Source organism: Tenrec ecaudatus, chromosome 1 (assembly GCF_050624435.1).
Source record: "Tenrec ecaudatus isolate mTenEca1 chromosome 1, mTenEca1.hap1, whole genome shotgun sequence".
Taxonomy (NCBI): Eukaryota; Metazoa; Chordata; class Mammalia; order Afrosoricida; family Tenrecidae; genus Tenrec; species Tenrec ecaudatus.
In genome coordinates, this window is record NC_134530.1 from 57,090,613 (window position 1) to 57,114,887 (window position 24,275).

The following is a 24,275-nucleotide window of genomic DNA, read 5'->3' on the forward strand; positions in this document are numbered from 1 at the left end:
TAGAGAGCCCCATCTTTCTCCCACAGAGCAGCTGGTGGTTTCAAACTGCCGACCCTGAAGATCACAGCCCATTACATAACCACAAGCTTGGTAAAGTGGAGGGGCATCGAAAAAGAGGAAGGCCCTCAGAGAGGTGGATGGACACAGTGGCTGCAGCGTTGGGCTCAGGCCTGGGGCCCTCGTGAGGACGGCGCAGGGCTGTGGGGTATTTCCTTCTCTGTGCTATGGCTGGAACCGACTGGCTGGCACCTAACAACACCCATGGCCCCACCCAATAGAAACCCAGTTCAGAAAGGGCCATTATTCGACCTCCAAGGGAGAGAGCCATGTAGGAAAGACAGAGCCATCACCTGGTAGCCCTTCAGAAATTTCCAGAATGCCCCCAGGCTTGGAATGATTCTGTTGCCACCCCAGAGACTAGCCTGGTTTCTTTCTGTCTGAATCTCTTGCAACCTGGAGATTGCAGATCACTGGCCTGCCCCTTCCTTTGTGCTTGCCCATGTTTCCCCAGAGAAGCCGGGTCAGGTGTAGCACCTGCAGGGATATGGCTCTGAATCTGGGGACTGTACCCCCACCTTCATTTCAAGCCCTGGATCCACCTCATCCCTTTCCTCCTTTCTGGCCACCGGCTTCTGGGGACCCGTGGACCTGTCTCTGCAGCACTTCCATTCGCACTCGGCTGTGCTACGTAGTTCCCTGGAACGCCTGATCCGCCCTCTGCTTCGGCTCATTCCTCATCAACCCCTTTGCCTTAGCTGCAGGTGGCCTCGCTCCCGTCTCAGGCGAGCACTCACACATCCAGCGGGAGACAATGTTCTGTCGATTCCCAGGATGGGAGAGGTCTGAGGAAGTGCCCCTTTTGGAGTGAGGAAGGGGAGTTAGTAAATATATCAACAAACAAACATATAGAAGAAAACAACGACCATACCATAGTCCTTGGGCACGGTGACAAAATATAGGCAGGTCTGTCCGCTAGTATAATTCTGGGGGTAATTGGGGGACAAGACCACTCCATCCGAGCTTACATATTGTCCCCCACAGGGGGCTGAAAGAGGAAACAGAGGGTTAGGTGACCTCCTGGCTGTCCACCCGCCATTCTGCTCTGCACCTGAGCTTCTGGTCCTGGTGTGGCTGCAATCAGGGAGCCACTAACACGGAGGAGGGGAGTTCCATGGACACAGCTCTGCTCTGTCCATGGTCCTGCACCCCTGATCTGGGAGGTGGCCTGAAACTACTCTGTCATCGAGGCTCCTCTTGGGCACCTATCAGTCCTTCTTGCCCTCGACTCATGCTGGCAGTGGTCCCTGGAGGCACAGCCTTAGCGACCACATTAGGAACGCCTCACGAGTGGGGTCTAGATAGGGCATGCTGGTGCAGGACAGACGTTTATGTTTGGGTGGCCAGTGTCTTCATGAGTCGGGAACTGAGACTTCCTAAACCAGCCCCTCTGGAAGGGGCCAGCCCACGTAACCCAGCCATCCTCTTTCTCAGCTCATGGTGCCCACGGTTTACAAGAGATAGAGCTCTGAGCCAGCCCCTCATCTAGGCATTGGGTTCCTGTGGAAGTTACATAATCTGTTGTCAACTTGAGACTTAAGAGCGAGGGGGTGGGGCTTAGCCTGCCAATCAGGTCACAGCTTGAAGACCTCATTTGGAGCCGCTAAGGCGATAAATAGCTCGCTGGAGGCTGGACACTCACTTCCTGCGGGACATTCCTGTTGACAAGACACATGGATCGAGAGCACTGGAGCTGGAAGAGCCACATGGAGGCCCATGCCAGCGCCAAGTCGCTTACACCGCTACTGGATCCACAAGACCACCTACCCACTGGCCTGTGATCTTCCTGCATTCGGCATCATTGCATGTGTTTCGTGCCTCTGAAGAGGACTTTATAGATTGGTATCGGGCATATGGGCTAATATAGGACTTATGGACTTGATCTGGACTGGGCTGGGATGTTTTCTCAATATTCAATTGCTCTTATGTATAAACCTTTCTTATACACATATGATTTTCCCTGGATTTCTTTCTCTAGTCTACCTTGACTGACACACAGTTACCTTGGAGATGTGTGCTTTGAGGTGAGGGTGGGGACAGTCCGTGGTCTGGGACAGATAACCCATTGGTCTGGGACAGATAACCCATTGGTAGGGACTGGTGCCCCCAGTCTCACCCAAAGCGTCCTTAAGCTTACCAGGTCCTGCGCTTGCAGGCCCCCTCCCCCCCGGGGGACCCTGTCTTGCTTCCCCCTTCCCGCTCAGACATGCCCACTTCCACAGCCTCCCTCCCCATCCCCGTCCAGCACCTGTGCAGACTGGCCGGGGATTGTTCCACACCGGCTTCCCATCGGACCCCAGGATGCAGCTCAGGGTGGAGGCGCCCTCAACTTCGTAGCCCCCGTGGCAGTAGTAGGTGATGGAGGAGCCCAGCTTCAGGTCAGACCCCACTCGTGTGCCGTTCTTGATGGAGCCGGGATCGAAGCACGACTCCCGGGGATTTTCTGGAAGGGAGAGCACACACGGGCAGGTGAGTGGTCCATTTCCGGGGAAGGCCCTGCCCTCAGCCACGGAGCCCATGGGGTCAGCACTGTTGGCTGGACGTCACTTTGCAGAGTGAGCGTTGCCATTGTCTCGCACATTCTTTGTTCTTTTTCATTACAAACCCTATTACTACCTGCTCTCCGTAATAGGTGAAGTGCACCAGACAGTGGTGGCATTCAGCTGCTTCACGCTGGTTCGGAAGAACTGATTCTAATTTTTCGCTTAGTTCGGCGAGCTATTGTTAACATGAAACTTGTCCTCAGAGTTCTCCTCCACCCACAGGTGTAACAATAAGATGGATTTACGCTTGCAACAGTTACTAATTTCATAAAGCTCATTGTTCTTTTGATGAAATACGACATTTTTGTTCCTTTCATTTGCTAGTTCAGTAAAGCAACGTACTCTATCAAGAGAAAAAGTGCCAAGTGACCAGAGGGTGACATGCTGTCACTCTTTCAGCTTTGTGTTATGCCCCAAACTCCCATGAGATTAGGAGCGAATGATGCACTTCCTAAAAGTGTCCAAAGGGCTAAAAATATCCTTAGCACCATTTCTGTCAGTTCAGCAGAAGGAAAAACGCGTTTTTCAAAGATGAACATAGTATGTTTAGAGGCGAAAAGTCACCTGTTTCCAACCTATGGAACACAGCGAGTATTGTCTAATGGGTCTACCCCTAAAGCAACGGGCTCCCACTCCCACCATGGAAAGATGGTTAAGGTAAGTCACACCGCCGATGACGCTTGGATCAAAGCCAAGCACATGACAAGTCAATCAAAAAGCAGTATGGAGACATCTTAAATAACAGTCGTATTGGGTTTTTGTCAGGTATTATTTAAGATTTTTCATTAACATTTTAAACTCTTCTAACACAATCTAGCTTTGTGTCCCTTTCTTATTGTTCCCATTTAAGCATTAATGGTATGAAATAATAAACTGCCTTTGGGTGTGATCATTTTTTTTTATATTGAAAACAGTCATCAGGGCAGCTAACCAGTTCTTAAATGATTTGAATCCCACTACCTACTGAAGCCCAAGGAAAGGTGATCATTGCCTCTCTCTCTCTTTCTCTCTCTCTCGTGTCCTTGAGGCAAACACGTCAATAGTTAGGTGTCCGCGGCTCTCATGGCTTATATTTTAATGGGGTAGGCATCTCCCCACATTCTTGCCTTGACCCACAGAGGAGGGTTTTCTGCTAAACCTCTGGGCTTGCTCCTCCCCAAGCAAGGCACCCTCTGCTCTGATTGGTGGGAGCTGACTGCCCAAAGGTCGTACGATAAAGACCAGGAACCCTGGTGTCGTAATGGGTTATGCATCGGGATGCTAAGCGCAAGGCCAGCAGTTTGAAGCCACCAGCCACTCCTTGGGAGGAAAATGAGGCTTTCTGCTTTGGTAAAGCATTTCGGTTTCAGAAACCCAACAGGGGCAGTTCAACTCTGCCCTGTAAGGTTGCTATGCGTCGGGATCAACTGGATGGCAGTGGGTTGAGTTGATGCCACAAGTCAAAGGAGCCTTGGTGGTGCCATGGTTAAGCCCGAGTCTGTGAACTAAAAATCGGAGGTTCAAATGCCCAGCTACTCCACAGTAGAACGATATGGCAGTCTACTCCCGTGGGCAGTTGTACTCTGTTTTATAGGGTTACTATATTTTGGATTCAACTTGATGGCAATGGATACACGGATACAGGGGTGTCTGATCCACCCTTTTGCCTGTCTTTGACCTCACACTGGGCCTAGCCAGCTTCCTTGGTGCTCTGTGTCCAGGTGTTAGGATGGGCAGAAAGCTACATTTGAGATGGCTGTTTCGCTTCTGCCTGTGACCAGACAGCTGACTGGGACAGTCCACCTGCATCTGCTCCAGAGGCCCAGCATCTCCGTACCTTGCAGGCACGTCCGAGTGTGTGGGAGAAGCCGGGGTCTCCAATATCGTTTCCTAGAGTTCTTGCCGTTTAGTAAAAACAGTTGCGTTCTTCTATTTGGTTATTGATCCTCATATGCGAGGGCAAGCCGCACAAGGACTAAGGAGGACCGTAGAATTGGCTCTTTTATTTTGGAAGAATATGGAATAGCTCACAGACTGCCAGGAGAAGAGCAACTCTGTCTTGGAAGGATTACAGCTAGAATGCTCCTTTGAGGAAAGGATGGCGAGACATCTTTGGACCTATTGTCAGGAGGAACCAGTTCCTGGAGGCATGCCGTCCTTGGTAAAGCAGAGGGTGAGGGGAAAAGAGGAAGGCCCTCAATGGCATGGATTGACACCGTGGCTGCAGCCATGGGCAGAACCGTAAGAGTGATGGAGGATGGTGCAGATCCAGGCAGCATCCGCTGCTGGACACGAGGTTTCTGAGTGAGACCCGACTTGACAGCAGCTCCTACCAACAATTCTCAATCAGGTACACAGTGAGCCAGAGAGATGGCAGCTTGAGCCCCTGCAGAGAAGACTGTCCTTGACATGGTCCCCGGTGACTGGGAATACCAAATGGAGCCCAGACTCACTGGAAAAGAGACGTCACAGCATCGCTCATACTTGGATGGGAATCTTGAACTACTCAGCTCTTGTGTTGCGTGTTGACATTCACCTCCATCCACTGTGCCTTTGCTCAGTCTTTTTTGTGCTAAGGTGACTTCAGGTCATCAGGGCTGGGCAGGGCCAGGACACAGCCAGGGCCAGCCAGGGCCAGGGAAATGCAGCTGAACAGCAGTTTCAGTTGAGTCTTGGAGGCTGCGCTGTGGGGAGGGAGCAGCAGAGAGGACCAGAGATGGGGATGCAGGCGAGGGGCTGGTAGCCCTTGCGGGTGGGCTCTGAATGCTGGGCCCAGCTGAGACAGAAAGAGCAGAAGTGGCTGAGACTGGGCCTCAGGGAACTGTCCTTGTCACCTGGGCCATGTGGTCAGGAGAGAGGAGTCCCTGGAAAAGGACATCATGCTTGTAAAGGAGAGGGGCCCTGGGAAAGAGGGAGAACTTCGGCAAGTGTGAAGATGACCCAGGCCTGGGCGGCGTTTAGTTCTCTTGTGCTGGACATAGCTCTGCTATGAGTCAGAGTGGGCTCAGTGGCGTCTAACCAGAACAAAGGAGGTGGAGCCGTGGCGGCATAACAGGTTACAAGTTAGGCTGCTAACTGCAAGGTCGGCAGTTCGAAATGACCAGCAGCTCCAGGGGAGAAAGATGAGGCTTTGCACTCCCATAAAGAGTTACAGCCTTGGAACCCCGCAGGGGCAGTTCTACTCTGTCCTGTTGGGCTGCTAGGAGTCGGAATTCGTTCCATGGCAGTGAGTCATGCTTACGGGTGTTGCTCAAAGCTAGTTGACGGCAGCTTCGGTTGCCTGATGGGGTGAGGTGCTGAGAGTCTACATGCTCCTGCCAAGCCTACCTGTTCTGCCTTTCAGCCCTTCCATCTCAGCAGATAGGCTGGCCTGCCTTTTTCTTTAAGTCTCTGTCCATAGCTAAGGGTAGAGTAGTTCTGGGTATAAAACAAAACCCAAAAATAAAACCCCTAAGCTCACTGCCCTAGAGTCGATGCCAAATCAGCCATCCTACAGGGCAGGGTAGAACTGTCCCCATGAGTTTCTGAAACTGAATGGTTACAGCAGTGGTTCTCCACCTTCCTCACATCGCGACCCTTTCATACAAGTCCTTGTGTGGTGGTGACCCCCCAACCATAAGATTATTTTTGTTGCTACTTCATCACTGTCATTTTGCTACTGTGATGAATTGGGTGACCCCTGTGAAAAGGTTGTTTGACTCCCAAAGGGGTTGCGGCCCCCAGGTTGAGAACCGCTGGTTTACAGGCATGGAAAGCCCTGTCTTTCTCCCTCAGAGAGACTGGTGTTTTCAAACTGCAGACTTTGCAGCTCTGAGCCCAGTGTGTAACCACTATGCCACCAGGCTTCCTCTGAAGCAACAACCTCAAATCCATTGCCATGAATTCGATTCTGACTCATAGAGACCCTAGAGGACAGAGTAGAACTGCCCCCCCAGGGTTTCCAGGACGAGATCTTTGTGAGAGCACACAGACTCTTCTGCAGGGCAGCCCATGAGCTCAAACTGCTGACAAACGACCATGCCCCTGGCACACAGCCCCTGAGCACTTCCCTTGTGAGCCTTGTGATGAGTCACGGTGATGCCATGTCAGGTCCCTCCTCCACTGAGCCTAGTGGGTAGGGTCAGAACAGTACTGGCTTTCAGGCTCTCCACAGAGGAGCCCCAGAGAGACAGGGGTCTGCCACATGCTTTACAGCTCACCTGTTGAGATAGTTAAGGTTTATTGTGCCAATCTGGCCGATAAACACAGGTGAGGTTAATGGAAGGGCAGAGGGGTAATTGGCTCTGTGAGCCTCGCCTTTCCAGTTCTCGGGTCTCTTGCTTTTTGATGGTTGGACCACGGTGCAGCTGCCTTAGCCAGTTCCCTGCTTCAGCTGGCAAGGCTCACTTCCTGCAAGACATCCCCAAGGAGAAGCCACATGGACCTACCCTGATGCAGTCCTGCGTGCTGGAGCAGCCGAGTGGAGACCCCTGCCAGCACTGAGATGCTTACACATTCATTGATATGGCTTTCCTCCTGCAGTCGGCATCACTGCATGTGTTTTGTGATATGGAGGAAGACTTTGTAGATTGGTGTTGGACATATGGGCTAATGTTGGACTTGTAGACTTGGTCAGCACTGGGTTGGGATGTTTTCTTGCTGTACACTTAGCCTTTATATAAAACTCTCTCATACGTTTGAGTTTCTGTGGATTTGTTTCTCTAATGTACCCAGACTAACAAACCTGTCTTTCAAAAAATTTCCCAGTGGGCCAAATCTTATTTGAAGTTGAAGGAAATCAAGCCAATTGGAACCAATGTCACATTGCCTGTGAGAAGCAGATTTAGCAGAGACATCCACCATCCACTCCCTCCTTCATCTTTAAATGAAGGAACCCTGGCTTCTTCCAGAGCATCGAGGTACCAGCTCAGATCTACGTGGCTCCATCTCCCAAGCACCTAGGCCTGGCCCGGGAGATGAGAACATAATCCGGTCAGGTCTGCTGGAAACATTCTGGTGGAGTCCCCTCTCCCGCAGAACCTGAGCTGCAATCATGATGTCCTGCTCCCGACCCTCACCTGTGCAGCTTCCTCCCCTGTCATCTGCTTGCCTGCTCTGCTCCTGCTTCACAGATTGGCCTCTGGGCCTGCACCGGGGCCCCCTCCTGCACAGCCCCCTCTCTCATTTCTGCCAGGACTTTACTCAACATCTCCTGCTCAGTGACACCTTCAATGATCAGCTGTTTAAAATGTCAATTGTAGTAATTACATAATAGAGGGGTGGAGTCTAGCCTGTCCATTAGGTTGCAGCTTGATGGCCTCATTTGGAGGCGCCATAGAGATAAAGAGCTCACTGGAGGCCCAATACATACAGACTCTCTGCTTCATCTTCCTGCAGACAGGACACATGGAGCTATGCTAGAGCCCTGGAGCTGGAGGAGCCACGTGGAGATGCCTGCCAGCGTTGAGATGTTTCCATTGTCACTGGATCCACAAGACTTTCCACCCACTGGCCTGTGATCTTCCTGCATTTGGTGTCATTGCATGTGTTTCGTGAGTCTGAAGAGGACTTTATAGATTGGTATCAGATATATGGGCTAATGTCAGTCTATGGACTTGGTGTGAATCAGGCTAGGATGTTTTCTCAATATACAGTTGCTCTTTTATATAAAACTTTTTCTTATACCCATATGAGTGTCTCTGAATTTGTTTCTCTAGTCAACTGAACTGATCCACACCTTTCTCCTCAACTTTCTTTTTCTCCACTGGGGTCAATGCTATCTCATGTGTTACAATTGACCATTTTGGTCTGCTCTAAAATCATGGTCTACAAACACACCCTCCACTGGTCATTGGCCTCGCTGATGGGACAAAAGGAACCCGAGTCCCAAGTGGAACAGGGTTTTTCACACATGGGGAGAAAGGTTAGGATCTGCAACACATCTTTTAGGGGAATACAAAAGATCACAGGGTAATTGGCTAAGTGCATGCCTTTCCAGGTAGGTTCCGGATGCCTGGATGACAGAGACCATCATCCACTCTTCATATCACGCTAGCATCTGACACGGATTGGCACCAAAGCCGGGCCTACTTGGCACACAATAGAGGCTTAATAAACAGCTGCTGAGTTAATTGGCTGGCTGAACACACTCAGGCTTGAAAACGCAACAGCTACATCAGCGACTGCAGTGACAGAATTCATTCTCTATTTACTCTTACTTGCGCGCCCGAGTAAGAAAAGCGGGATGGTCCCCAGCACGGCAGCATTAATAAGAATGACAAGGACAATGACAGCTCTTACATGGGATACCGCTTTATAATTTCCCAAGCACTTTCCAATCTGCCATGTCATTTGTGTCTCATCCAAGCCTCTGGGATCAGGCTGGGCCAGGTACACTCCTGTTCAGGTTATGGATGAGGATGTGGTGAGCAGATAGGCTAAATGTGTTTTCCCAGCCACCTAGCCATTAAGAGAGAGAATTAAGACCAGAAGCGGGTCTTTTGGCTGCCAAACCAGAGCTCAGGTGTGAATGATCAAATGAAATGGCTACAACATGGTGACAATAATCAATATGAGCCAAGCCTTTCTAAATGGGAAGCATAAAAGAATGGGCTTCTCGTTAGTCCTAAGGGATGGGGCCCCTTTCCAAACATGGTTAGTCAGAACAACCCAAAAACCCAATTGCAAGCCACAACCACAGACTTCTGATGGGCAAGGAGCTAGTTGTAAAGGTTGGATTAGAGCGATCCACTGAAATATGTGCAAGCCTTCCAAAGGATGGTATAAGTCGCTGTACACAGCTAGCAAATGATGCCCAAGATCTCTTGTTGCAAATGAGGGGGTTCGGGTTACAGATTATTGTATGCGGCACGATCTTGTTCCTGTACAACAAGAGTCAGAGAAAGACGGCTGGCCGGTCACATCCCGCTGTGTCTGCTGCTGTCAACCGAGTAGAGCTCCAGCAGTGGGGTGAGCATTGTGCCAGAGACTGGCTGGCTGGCTAAGCCCGAGATCTCTACTACAGAGCTCCCTACCAGGAGTTCCTTGTAGTGCAAGCACTTGACTCTCAGCTGCCTGGTCTTCCTGGTACATAGTTGCTATTTCCTTTACTGAGGCCGATGCCCACATTTTTCTTCCTTGGCATTTGGAGGCGAGTTTGAACCACCAACCTGTCAGTTAGTAGTCAACTCCCGACTGATCGTATAGCCCAGCTGTTGGTGAGGTGGTTCTGAAGTCATGTGGCCCCACGTGCCTACAGGGTACAATGGATCCTTAAGGTCTTCTTGACTCTCTAATCCTGATGGCAGCAGATTCCCACCAGACTTTTCCTCCTGTGGCACCCACTCACCAAACCCACCATCATGGAAACAATGTTGACTCAGTGATCCCAGGTGCTCCAAGGCTGTACATCTTTACAGGAGCACGTAGCCTCATCTTTCTCTTGCAGAGCAGCTGGTGGGTTTGAACTAGTGCTCACCTGACAGCACCACGACCAGGGCTCTTATGATTCCATTAACTCAAACAACCAAGCACCTCACTGCCATCAAGTTGATTCTGGCCCATATCAACCTGATAGGACACGGTAGAACGGACTGTCTCTGCATTTCAGAGACTCCTTACAGCAGTAGAAAACCTCCTTTTTCTCTTGAAGAGTGGCTGGTACTTCCACATGGCTGACCTGATGGTCAGCAGCACAATACTTAACCACTACACTGCCAGAGCTCCTTGACAGTCCCTTAACAACAACAACAACAACAACAACAACAACAACAACAACAACAACAACAATGAAACCCAAACTCCCTGCCGTCGACGTGGACCCATGAGAGGGGTGTCAACGGCCAACCTTGAGGTTGACTCTCAAAACCATTCACTGCCATTAGGTGAATGCTGACTCACAGTGGTCCCCTGGGGGTTCCTGAGACTGTAACTGTTTACGGGAGCAGAAAGCTGTTTATGGGGTTGTTTGTAATAAGAAAAATGAGATGACGCCACAGCAGCAGGGATAAGCGGTGTGATGGGGGTCTTCGGCAGAAGTGAAGTCGTGCCTTCTGTTAGAATTCCACAATGTGTGGCCGTGTTTGCTTGGATACTGGCAAGGTGAAGAAAGTTTGGGTCCAGGGCAGTTAAGCATGACAGGGGCCTGGAGGAAGAGAGGGTGGCAATATGTCCACCCCCCAGACGGGCTCCTTGAGCAAATAAATGCCCTCTGCCTTGTCCACCGACTCCCCGACTAATAGCAGGCAATCGGTAGTTAGTAGTATTGCAATGCGTTGATGGATAGAAAGCACTCAGAGAGTGCTGGGACGGAGCAGGCACTGAGCAAGCACTGGGTATTTTATGATCAGTATTATGTGTGGTCTCATGTGAGGGAGCCCAGGGTTGCCAGGAATATTTAATTAAAGGATGCTGGAAAGGTTGTGGAGGTCCTACATTGTGCACAAGCCGGAGGGATTTTAATTTTACCTGGCGATGCGGTCTCACTTGTATACATAGGTTGATGGGGCCTGGGTGGACTTGGGTTAAAGTCTCAATAATAGAGACGAGCAGCTCATGAGCATCTGCAAAAGGGATAGTGCACACGGGATAGGACAGTAATGCATGCACGATCTTTCGGTCTTAACGACCCATCCACAACATGACTGTCATGAGCGTCGCTGGGGAGATGGAGGTGTGGGCGCCAAGACCGAATAACTTGCCAAGCTCACAAATCAAGTATGAAATGGGCACCAGCATGGGGTCATGGGGAAGATGAATAAATGGGTCAAAACAGGGGCTGGCAGAGTGGAAGCGAGTGGAGTGCGGGAGCCTGGAACCCCTGACGATCATAGTCCTGGTTGAACGTTACGGAAGGCTTGGCATGTGCCAGGCACCGAGCCAAGAACTTTACTGCAGGGACTGACCCATTGATCTTCACCTGCTTATATGAGCTCGCTCCCTGCCATGGCGTCCACACCGACTCACAGGGACACTAGAGGACAGGGCACAAATGCCCCTGTGGGCTTCCGAGACGAAAACTCTTGACTGGACTAGAAAGTCCTGTTTTTCTTCTTCGGAACCGCTGGTGACCCCAAACTGCCAACCTTACGGTTAGCAGCCGAACTCAAAACCACTACCCCACTGGGGTTCCGAGCTTGATGACAGGACAGAGAGTTGCTTTCTCATCTTCTCAATGAAGACATGGAGGTTACGCAGCTTTCCCAAGTCCACACAACGGCCTCTTGGTGAGCACGGACTTGGCCATGTCAGAAGGACCATCCCCGCGGGACAGAGGTCTGTTTCATACAGGAAGTGTCTCGGGGCATGGCAAGCCAGTTCCTTTGTACACCCACTGCCCGTGGGTGCTCCCACCCAGCAGCAGGAGAGATGCGTCATCGTGATAGAGATGAACAGAGGGACTCTATGGCCTTCTTAAAAACAAAACAAAAGGCAGCATCTGTTCTTGATTGCTACACTATTCCGTCTGCTTTACTTGGTTCAAGAGGGCCCTGGGTGAGAGTGCATGGAAGGACACAAAGCTCCAGAGTATGGCTGCGGGGTCAGGGGCCAGCAGGGTGGGGTCCTTGGGGCTGAAATTCAGGATTTTGAGTCTATGTGCTGAACGCACTGTCCACAGGGGCGCTGAAGCCAGCCAGCATGGTGGGAGGCTTTGGGGAAGATGGAGTCCGGCATGAGACCCCACAGTGAGTGCGGGAGAGAGACAAGGAAGGTGTTAGCTGATAGGGGGTGGGGAGGTGCCCCGATGGCACGATGGTTAAGCCCCCAACTTAGAACCACAAAGTTTCGGTCCAAACCTACCTGGAGACTCCGTAGGAAAAAGAAACAAAAGAAGGCAAAACCTGACAGTCTGCTTCTGTGACATTTACAGGCTAGAAAACCAACCCTAAGGGGCCAGTTCTCCTCTATCATGTGGGATTGTAGGAGTCAAAATCCACTCAACAGCCTTTAAAACCATCGATGGAGAGTGAGCTTAGGAGAGTGATGTGGAGTCGAAAGAATGAGCCTCCGAGGAGAGAGGAAGAAGAGGAGGAGGAACAAGGAAAAGGATTCAGAAAATGAACATGGATCCTCTTAACTGTCCGAGATGGGGCATAGGCCGGGGACAGGTGCACCTTCTGGAGGGTCCCAGGGCAGGGAGGGCCTCTGGGGCACTGGAGCGGCCTCCCCCGAGGTCCTGCCTATCCATCTCTCCTCTGTGCACTGCTTGGCCTTCTGCTCCCTCTGCCAAGTGTAGGCGACCCTGCCCTCAGTCAGGTCTCACAGCCGGCCCTTACCTGTGTAGTCAATGACGAAGCCAGCGTTGCTCACGGAGGCGTCGCTGCGGAAGGCGAGGAAGAGGCTGTTGCCGCTGCTCTCGATGCGGCCTGGGAGCTGGGAGCCATAGAAGCTTCCTATGAGGGGGCTGAGGGAGTCCCGTCCATCGTAGACATGGAGGAAGTCATAGCCAGGCTCCAGGTTAAAGCTGGGAACAAACACACCCCACCCACCCAACCAAGGTCAAAGAAAGGCTCCTGATGGGGCCTTGGCCACCACCGCAGGGTGAGGCCTCCCAAAGATCACAAGTCCTCCACCCCCAAAAACTAGCTGGTGGGGAGAAAGAATGAAGCCCCTGTGAGCACCCCCATCTGATGACAAAATGGGTCCGGAAGGCTCAGGGAGGGAGACGGCCGAGTCCAGAGTGAGTTTCCAGAAGCTGGGGTAGAAAGCTTGTGACTCCTTTTATGGAAGGGACAGGGCGTTGTCCACTCTAGTTAGCCAAGGCAGGTCCAGATCCTAGGACTCTTAACTGCTTCTATTGTTCTTCTCATTGTGCGGGACGAGCCAGAGCCATCAACCAAGCCATTGCCAGGCGGGAAACGTCTTTGACCATGGGGACCCCCACGTCTTCCTCCTCCCCAAGCCCGTTTCCCAGCAACCCCCAGGATCTGCTACTGGCCATCTCCGGGGACCCAGTCTCAGAGCTGGGTCTCTTTCCTAGTTCGCCTGACCCAGGCATGGAAAAAACCCTCAAACATTCAAATGGTCTTGGTTTAACAAATCGACAGCAGAGATTTTAAGTAGAATGTATCTCATTAGAGTGGCTAGAATACAAACGATGAGAGTTACCAAGGACTGGAGCCACTGAATTCTCGTACACTGTTGGTGGGAGTGGGAATTGGTATAAACATTTTGGAAAATTGTTTGGAAATAGCTGCTAAGTCTGAACATATGCTGGCCCCATAACACAAGGATTCTACTCTAACGCATAGATCCACCAAAGGCAACGGATTCCATCCAAGTGTGTGAAAAGGAAAACATCAGAATCCAAGTGAATCCGTTTGCAAAGACTAGATTTTGGATGCAACTCATTTGTACCCTAGTCATGGGCTGAGGTATTTATTCCATCTGGTTGGATTGAGAAAGGAGGCCAAGAAACATGGTGGGGTGACAGGATACAACACCTGGAAGACAAAGTGAGTAGGGCTGGTGGAGACAGGATGGGGGTAGAAGGCCTGGGAGTCAGGGCCAGATATACACTGGCTTCCTCCTTTCAGAAGCGCACCCTCTCACACTGGTACTAGCTGTGAGGTCACTCCTAGCCTTGTTCGAAGTTAGGGTCTTCTTGTACCATAATTCAACACACCACCTGCTCCTTCCGAGTCACCACGGAAGGTCAAGTTAATCTGGGCCACAGATTATGACACCTAACCACGTAAAGCCTCCTCCTTTCTTCTCTCGGTCATCAAGTTTTACCCAAGCCCCCACATGTGCCACGCACTAATCCAGCTACCCAGGATAGAGCGATGCAGCAGACAGGAGCCCCGCCTTCAAGAAGTTGTTTTAAAATCAAAGTATAATCTACACACCCACTATGAAATGATCCAAGCTCTTAAGTCTACCACTCCACCAGTTTGGCATCTGCATTTCAAGATCTTGATAAGACAGCTCAGAACTTTCCCAGGGGCTCCTTCCTAGCGGCTCTTCTCTAGCCTCCAAAGCCTTCTATGGTCTGTTTTCCATCATCATGTGTTAGATTTGCTGATTCTAAATTGCCATATATGTAGTAGCAGACATGGCACAATTTAAAAAAGTGTCTGCAGCATAATGTTTTTGAGATTTGTCCACTGAAAGATTCCATAGGCAGCAGATGGAATGATGCAAGACACTTCAAACGGAGATGGACAGAATACACAGTCACTGTACCAGAAAGAACTAGCTGACACCCACCATGTCAGGAGGTAGACCATGAGCAAGAACCAATGGTGCTGAAGGAAGACGTTCAAGCTGCAATGAAAGCATTAGCCAAAAGCAAGGCTCCAGGAATTCATGGCATAACCTCTGCAGTGTTTCAATAGGCTGATGAAGCACCAGAAAAACATGCTTACTCAATGTCCCACTTTCACACATATATGAGGCGATTGAAAATACCCTGGTTTGGTTCAATCTCACCTTACTCCTCACAGTAACAGCCCTGCTTTTCAACATTTTAAATAAGTCTTGTTCAGCAGCTTAAAACAAAACAAAACATTCCGGGAAATTTAGAAGACAACTACCTTGCCAATTGAGTGGAAGAGATTCATATTTGTACCCATTCCAAAGAAAGGCGACCCACAGAATGTGGAGAATTATCAAACAATACCATTGATATCACTTGTAAGTAAACCTTTGCTGAAGAGCTCCTCACAATGGTTGCAACCGTCCATTGATAAGGAGCGACCAGGGGTTCAGGCCTGATTCAGGAGAGGATGTGGAATAAAGGATCTCACTGCTGCTGTCAAGTGGGTCTTGGCTCAAAGCAGAGAACACAAGAAAGATGTTTCACTGATTATGACGAGACATGTGACTCTGGATGGTCTCGAGAGGAATGGGGATTCCAGAAGACTTCGTCATACTCCTGTAGAACCTGCATGTGGATCAAGAGGCAGTTTTGTTTAAAATCAGGAAAGGTGTGCATTCGGGTTGTATCATCTCATCATACTTTTCAATCTGCATGTTGAGCAAATCACCAGAGAAGCTGGATTATCTGATGCACTTGGTCTTAGGATTGGAGGAAGGCTTATCGATAACTTGCAATATGCAGATGACACACCTTTGCTTGCTGAAAGCGAGGAGGATTTGAAGCCGGATGAAGATCAAAGGCTACAACTTTTGTTATGGATCACAACTGAAGGCAAAGGAAATAAAAATCCTCACAACTGGAACAAAAGGTAACACCATGATAAGCAGAGGACGGATTGAAGTTCTCAAGGAGTTCGTCTCGATGGATCCATAATCAATGCTCATGGAAGTAGCAACCAGGAGATCAAAAGAGGCATTGCCTTGGGTACAGCTGCAGCAAAAGACCTCTTTAAAGTGTTGAAAAGCACAGATGTTCCTTTGAGGCCTAAAGTGTGCCTGCCAAGCTACAGTATTACCCATTTCCTCATACATCTGCGAGAGCTGGACATCGCATATGGAAGACTGAAGAAGAATCGATGCGTTTGAATGGTGGCGCTGGAGAAGAATCCTGAAGGTCCCATGGACTGCCAGAAGAGCAAACAGATGTGTCTTGGAAAAAGCGTGGCCAGAGTGCTCCTTCGAGACCAGGATGGTGAGGCCTCGTTTCAGGGATTATGGACAAGTCAGGAGAGACCAGTCCCTGGGAAAGTGGAGGGACAGCAACACGGAGGAAGGCCCTCCACGAGATGAATGAACACGGTGGCCGCAACAATGGACTCAGACCGAAGAACACGCTTGAGAATGGTGCAGGACCGGGCAGTGCTTCATTCAGTTGTGCATTGTTTGCCACGAGTCAGAACTGACTCAACCGCAACAACAACAATATAGTTCATTCCTTTTTAAAAACTGTGCAGGACTGTTGTCGGATGCTGGACTGGGAAATAAGGTGGTTATTTTAGCTTCTCAAGTTATTTTAGATGATAAGATCATGCTGTCAGCTTAAGAACAGATTAGCATAGAAGGCAAGTTAGGGGCAAAGAAACCAGTTAGGAGGCTGTGACATTAATTTAGATGGGAAAGGATAAGGGCTGGAACTCAAATGAGTAGCTGGGCCGATGGAGACGAGGGGGGCATCTGAGGGTGCCAGGGCAATAGAAGTCCCATGCTTTGGTGACTAGTTAGCTGAGGCAGGACCAGTGGGAGATGGCGCCCCTCTCCAATATTCACATAAGAGCTTGTCTTGGGGGATGGGGGGCAGGGAGTAACATGTGTCCTTTTGCACATGTTGTATTTGGGGTTCCTGTAGGCAGCAGGAGGAGACGCCCAATTGCTGGACATGGGGTCCTGCAGCTCAGAAGAAAGAGTGGGTGGGAGGCAGGGTGGAATCCTTGCTTACAGGAGGAAGTGGAAATCATAGGCTAGGATGTTTGTCCCAGAAGGATGTGTGGATGTGAAGAGGAGAGGTCAGTGATTGCGTCTGGCTCAGGAAGAGCAGCGAGGAACGGCAGATATGCCGTCCCAAAAGAAGGTGGAGAAGCAGGGGAGAGAACCCTGAACAAATCAACCAACCAACAATCAAGGAAAAACAGAGTACGAGGGTGGAGCAAGTGGCAGATGAGGATAATGCACGGGAAAGCTCCTGTTGTCTGGCAGTGCTTAACTGAGGAGCTTCCTGTGGAACGGTGGAGGCAGATCCACTTTCCAATGATCTGAGAGTGAACCAGAGGTGAGGAAGTAGAGAAAAGCAGGAACAATTCTTTTGAAGGGCTGTCCTACCAAAGGAATAAAAGAGAGATGTCCGTAGATAGAAGGTGGTGTATAAGAGAGGACTCTGAGGCTTCTTCCGTGCTGGGGAGCACAATGGAAGCAGGACTTCAGACCAAATTTATTCAGTCACGACCAATGAAGCAGAACCATAACTTTACACTGGACTGGAATTTACAGAATATAGGTGCCTGAAAAAAATATATAGGTGCCTGGGAGGGTCACCGAAGAGCCCTGGCTGCATAGTGGTCTCACTTCGAGGGAGAAAGATGGGCTTTCTACTCCCATAAAGAGGTACAGTCTCTGAACCCCCCAGGGGCTGTTCCTACCCTGTCCTATGAGTTGGAATCAACCTGATGGTTCTGAGGTTTTTGTTTTTCTTGTTCAGTCTGGGATGATAACCAGACAGAGTTTCAGCCTGATTTCCGGAATGGAAACTCGGAAGGGGCAGAGTAAGCCTTTCAACTGCCAGGACCATGGAGAGTGACACGCATTCAAAGCAGCACCATGGGCTGCCGCCTTTGAGCAGGACATTGCTATTTCAGACTCTGCTGATGAAGAAATTCTGTTGATAGGCAAGGTGCATGTCATTCCGTTTTCTAAGAGGAAGGTTAAGTTTCTAGCAGGATGTCAATCTATAATATTCCTAGTTATTGCTCCAGGTACCCATATCTTGCAACTTCTGGTCTGTCCAGGTTTTGCTCTTTCCACCATGACTGGATTGGGAAGAACCAGTTGTGAGTCCTGTGTAGGAGAAGCCAGCAGAAAGTGGAGAAGAGACTGAGCCAGAGGAGGAAGAAGCAGAAGGAGCCAGCAGGAAGAAGGAGGCTGCCTTTTGAATATTAATATCACCAGATGTAAAAAAAAACACTTCATGAATTATTATAGAGGATGCAATAAAACCATATATGGGAAGTCACCAAGCATACTGCTTAGCACATTTATTGAGCACAAAGGCTCAATAAATATTACCTTCGCTGTCAGAGTTTTTACTTCCTGCTGTATTGGGAACTCTGCTCACAGGAGACGCTCCCATACATACTTACCTACAGACCCACGTCCTGAACCCCCTATCCGGACTGAACCCTATCACCTCCCCCCTTGGGGCTGGGGGAGGAAGGTACATACATGTTAAATACCAGGGCGATGACGTAATCTGGGGACACAGTCACTTTCCAGTCACACTCCTTGCCCGGCGGGTAGGGCTCTGGGTAATTTGGTGACAGAATGACTCCAGATGGTCCCATCAGGTCTCCTCCACAGGGAGCTGAGGAGAGAGGAAGATGGGAGTAAGATTGTCCCCTTCAGACCGTTCACATTGTAATCAGTATTGGCTGATAAGACATGATGGGAAGGGTCTTGAGTTTGAAAGACCTAAGTTACAACTTGGCTCTGTGACCTCAGGGAATATACTTAATCTTTCTACCTCTCAGGATCCTAGCCTCTACAGTGGGAAGGAGATAGCAGTGGCTTCTTTACAGGCAGTTGTAATGGGAGCTATTTGTGCCAGCATTTGGCATAGGGTACGTAGTAAGGGCATGAGTGTGCTCAGCTGTGTTCTAGACCTCCGCCTCCTTCAGCTTCCAGGAGAGCTTGGGATGTGGGAGGTACTGAGAAAGGACTCTTGTGCTCTCGATCATGCCCAGCCACCAGATGCTGCCGGCCTCCTACACTGGCCGCACTCTTGGCACCTGTCTGGGGCTGTGGCACCTCCCCATTTTCCAAAAGGTTTCACCCAAGACTTTGTTTGTCTCTCAAGTGTTTGGCGTGCTCACAGATTCCCAGTTGGTCCACAGCACTCTCCCTCTATTGAGAGGGCAGGCCTTTTAAGCAGGGGGCTGTGCTGAAATGACACAGTAAGCTATCTGCCCTGATTCCAGCACTTCCTGGCCAACTCCTCCAGATCCTGAGCCAGGTTCTCCCCTAAACAACTGGGGCTGCGGCTCTAAGGCATAAAGGGATTGCTAGAGCAGAATCCTGGAAGGTGGTGGGGCCATTAGCAGGTAGACGTGACTGAGACAGACACAGGTATAAGCCATGGGTTCCCCGGGAGATTGGCAGTGGAGTTGACAAATGGTGTACCCGTGGCAATGCTTTTGGTTTTAAGATCAGACATGTAATTTATATACATTATCGCATTCATGTATTTATGTCTCATAACAACCCAAACATGAAGATAGAGGAGGCCAGTGAGGCTCAGAGTGTTGACCCCGAGACTCAACACCCGTGATTTGCCCGTCCCTCATTGCCTCAGAACGGCTGAGAGAAAAGAGCCATTTAGCCATCAGAGTTCTTGCTGTGGGCCAGCCTTATCCGGGGTGTCCACTTGCATAACCTCATTTAACTTATTTGAAGCTCTTTGAAATTAATCCACGTCCTCATCTTGCAGGGGCCCTGGTGGCCTAGTGGTTATGCATTGAGTTGCTAGCAGCTAGGTTGGCAGTTCAGACCGACCAGCCACTCCATGGGAAAAAGACGAGGCTCTCTGCTCGAGTAATGGTTTCCAGCCTGGGAGCGCCCCAGGGGAAGTTCTGCTCTGTCCTACAGGCTGCTAAGAGTCAGAGCTGACTGGATGACAGAGAGCCGCTTCTTTTGCTTTGCCACATCCTCATTTTACAGTGGAGGAAAGCGGTGCTTAGAGAATGAGAGTGTTTTCCCCAAATCAGAGCTGGGTCGTGGTGGACCCAGATCCAGACCCTCAGACCCACCTACCCACAGCAGTCTGAATGCAGTCATTCATTTCCTGCCTCCCTCCAGAAACAGCCCTAGGACCCCTGTCCTGCCCAGGCCCCCCCCCCCCCCCCGTGCAGGCTCGTGGGGGCTGCCCAGCACCGGTCAGGCCTCTGAGGTCTGACATTGACATGAGACCCTACACCCTGCTCCTCAGTGGTGAGTAGGAGACACATTGTGTGTAGGGTAAGGTGAGGGCATGGGCGGCAGGCAGTGGAGACCATTCTGGCTCATGGAGACCCTGTGTGCTTCAGAGTGGAGCTGTGACATCTCACATAGAACAGGAGCGACATGCACGCATGGTCTGGCCGGAGAGAAAGATGTGCATGAAAGGCTTCCTCCCCCGCTTTCTTCCTTGTTCCCTCTGCCTCCTCCCAGGTATATGGGGCGCATTATCACTGAGTTCCTCCTGATAAAGCTGTATTACCTTGGAAGAGCCTCTGAGCTGCCGCTTCTCCGTCTGTCAAATGGGAATACATTGAGACTAAGGGCAGGTCTAGAGAACCAAGCTCAAGTGGCTGATAATGACCTTGCCCAAAGGAAGAGCCTCTAGGGCAGCGGTTCTCGACCTGTGGGTCGTGACCGCCTTTGGGGGTTGAACGACCCTTTCACAGGGGTCTCCTGATTCATAACAGCAGCAAAATGACAGTTATGAAGTAGTAACAAAAATCATGTTATGGTTGGGGGTCACCACCACATGAGGAACTGTATGAAAGGGGCGAGGCATTGAGAACCACTGCTCTAGGGCTTCAGGAGACAGCAAAGTCATTGCAGAATCTGTCACCCATCCCTGGAGCTCCGGGGAGTTCATACGCTCAGCTGCTAACTGAAGGGTTGGAGGTTGGAGTCCACCCAGAGACAGAAGAAAGGTGGGGTGAACTACCATGTTTTCCCCACAACTAATGCCCACGTGCCTGCAGTGAACAAAGGGCTCAGTGTAGGGAATGGGATGATCAGGGAGGTCTTGCATGTGGAAGGAAAAAGCCATTTAACCCACATGCTCAAAATATGCATAAAATAGGAATATTCTAAATTGCCAGCCCCTGAAGACTGGCTGGAGTGGGCATAGTTATACTCTGACGCACAGGAGATGGCCACTGGGTGCAGTGGGCTCCTACTGCTTCAGGTGACCCACTCTCTTCTTTCCTCCTAGGCAGGCTGCCCTGGGAGAAGAGGGAACAGGCCGGGTTGTCTTAGAAATGGCCAGGAGTGTTTGCGTGTGTGTGTGTGTGTGTGTGTGTGTGTGTGTGTGTGAACAAGGATCAGCTCTGGGGCATCTGCCACTGGCAGTTATTCCCGGCCCTGCCTAAGAAGTAGCTGCACCCTCGCAGGCGGGGCCTAGAGCCGGGCGCAGCAGGATCCCGAGGGAAGAGCCTGTCCTGTAGCTGCTCTGTACCGGAGCACGTTGGCGGGCTGGGCTGCCAGAAGAATCGATTCTCTATCTTCACACAGCTGATCTCCGCGCTCCCCTGCAGCGCATAGCCGGGGTCACACTGGAACACCGTGGAGTCCCCGGCTTCCCAACTGTCGCCGCTCCGGCTCCCATTCTGCGGGACCCCGGGGTCATTGCAGGACGTTGCCGTGGACACTAGAGAAAAGAAACAGATGAGAAAGTGAGACTGCCCAGGTGTGTTGACATGAGAACGCAAGCCGGTTAGGCAGACACAGCTTGATGCTTCTGTAGGACGTGGCGAGCTCCATCAGAAGGGGGTGGGGGATGACGGGCTGATTACGTAGAGACTCTGTGTGTATCGGTCAGGAGAGTTTGCAGAGTGCTGAGTGTGAGTTGTGGGACGGCAGGGAGTTGCTAAAGTTGCGGGGAGACCAGGCTCTCTTGCACACCAACCAACCAAGAGCCCATTGCATGGAAACCCCACTCCAAGATAAGCCAGTGTTTGTAGCAAGTGGCAAAAGTAGGGTCCAAGACCAAGAGCAATGATGGAGAAGTACTTAAAATTCAAAAACCCAGGAGTGTGGGATATGCTGTTACAGTCAGACCTCACCTCGGGTGAGTATTTCAAAAGGCTGGAAGATGGAAGGAAGGAAGGAAGGAGGAAGGAAGGAAGGAAGGAAGGAAGGAAGGAAGGAAGGAAGGAAGGAAGGAAGGGAGGGAATGGATACAGAGACGCAGCCAGTGGAACCCCAGAGAAGGGGTTGAGGTAGCCATCCCTCCTACAGCAGCCTCCACAGCCTAGAGCTGACAGTGGGGCTTGGCTGCTAACCACAAGGTCAGCATTTCGAAACGACGAACGGCTCTGGGGGAAAGATACGGCTTTCTATTCCAGGAAAGAGTTACAGCCTCGGAACCACAGCGGTAGTTCCAGCCACAATCGGACTGGACTCGACCCAATGACAGCGGGGAGGCGGGATGCAGTAGGTCTGGAGGCCACGGTGTAAGTCATGCTCATTTGCTCAGAGGGTGGGTTTTGGATTTATTGTGGGGCAGAATATGTAATTCACATTAGTCCTTTGGTGATAACGTGAAGACCTCAAGTGATTTTGTGCTGGTTCCCCTCCAGACCCCGGGACTATGTGCTCACGCCCCTGTGCTGCTGGGAGGCATCAGGCCCAGGAAATGGCACACACATACCACGGTGTATAAGATCAAGGACTGGGTGGGCGAGGCTGTAATTATAGTAGCTAATGCCTTAATAGCCGATAACACCTTTACACGGTCGATTAGAACCTGTAGCCCACCACTGAATCTGGCTCGCTGCTTGTTTTTGTAAATAAAGTTTTATTGAAATGTAGCCAGTCTCACTCATTCACCTCTTCTCTAAGACAGCATTCACACTGTGACGGAAAAGCTGAGTCATCACATGTACAGCCCCTAAACCTTGAAGCATGTACAATCTTTTGTGTTTACAGAAAAAAAAACTCGCCAAATTGTTATTAATGGCATTCTATCTTAAGCTCCCTTCTTTCAGTAGCAGATTTTTAAAAACATATTCTTGGCTTTTACCCAGTTTTGATCATTAACACAAGAACTACCTGCCACCACTAGTTGCTAATCATATTTGTAAAATATTCGTCCAATGTACCAAGCTCGGTCCCCCTTCAGGGACTTTGAACCCACAATGGCATGACTGTAGGTCTCTCTAGATGAGCCCCAGGTTGTCCACCAGTTCTCAGTTCCCAGATCACTTGCTCAGCCAAGCTCGGGCTCATCCCTGATCCATCGTCTATCATGTTATCCTGTGCTGGTCTCTTCACACAGCGCCATCTGGGATGACTTTGCTAATGTGTCTGCATCTTGATGCTACATCCCTTGTACACCTTCATGGGATTCAGGACCTTGGCTGCCTAGCCTCTCAGGGCCTGCAGCAATACCCAGCATGCATCACTGCTCAATACGTATTTCTGGAATGAATGAATGAATGAATAGAGAAATCATCACTATCGGACATTGGCTGAACTGATTCATAAAGTCAAATAGGGAACAATCTACTTTTCTCCTAATGAACAACACCCACTGCAGCCACCCGCTTAGTTGTTTATCTTAAACCTTACAAGGTGCTCGACACACAGAAATGATTCCTTCGAAGAAAAATAGCTCACGGTTCTGGCCGAAAGCGTATTTATAGGGCTGGTCACCGAAGTGCGATGATGAAGAGGTTGAATTTGGGAATCAGACACAGGGGTTTGATTCAGGCTGAGCTACTTATTAACTGGACGGCCTTCCCAAGAAGCCTCTGTGGGTCTTTGAGCCCGCATCTGTAGCACAGATTAATCGCGGGACTCAGACCTTACGGTTTGTGTGACTATTTCTAAGAGGGATGTAGCAGCGAGCTTAGCATGGCACTCGCTCAATAGATGGGGGTGATTGTACTTCTCTCCCTTCCCCTCCCCTTCCCGGCACTCATGTTCTCTCCTTACCGCTCCTGAATTTGAGCTGCTTGGCAAAGCCCCTGAAGACAGATGGGCCCACGTGGTACAGACAGGATGTTAGATGTTTCACAGTCATGTTTACTTAATAAGCCAAGCCTGTACTAATCGTCCCTGGCATTTCCAGCAATCCCCCGTCAAACACACACTATAGAGTTCACACAGGGTGAGCACTCTGGCCTCCCTAGAGCAGTTCTGGTATTTGCTAACTGACGGCAGCAACAGGGAACGTGACCTTTCCCAAATCTCCGTGATGCCCAGAACACTGGGTTGGCCCATCACGGCCTTCAGGAGCCTGGACTTGGAAGTCTGACCTGCCCCTGTTCTGCAGACCTGAGACCTGCTCAGGGCCATCTGCCCCAAGAGACACAAGGGTTAGAGAAAACCATCCGCTCAGCTGTTCCTTCCTACGGCGCCCAT

At 50.4% G+C, this 24,275-nt stretch overlaps 1 protein-coding gene across 4 annotated transcripts in view; it reads right to left on the bottom strand.

The window, feature by feature from the left end:
- Positions 1–24,275, bottom strand: part of CSMD2 (CUB and Sushi multiple domains 2) — a 781,206-nt gene that overhangs the window by 153,192 nt on the left and 603,739 nt on the right. For all 4 annotated transcript variants that reach the window (XR_012785340.1, XM_075553739.1, XM_075553737.1 and 1 more), the window contains 5 exons: positions 21,367–21,558; positions 18,369–18,507; positions 12,833–13,020; positions 2,306–2,500; positions 929–1,045 (listed from right to left, as the gene is read on the bottom strand). Coding sequence is in view for 3 of the 4 variants with exons in the window: in XM_075553739.1 (XP_075409854.1) it covers positions 929–1,045; positions 2,306–2,500; positions 12,833–13,020; positions 18,369–18,507; positions 21,367–21,558 (831 nt within the window). In the remaining variant the exon portion in view is untranslated. The remainder of the gene's footprint in view (positions 1–928; positions 1,046–2,305; positions 2,501–12,832; positions 13,021–18,368; positions 18,508–21,366; positions 21,559–24,275) is intronic.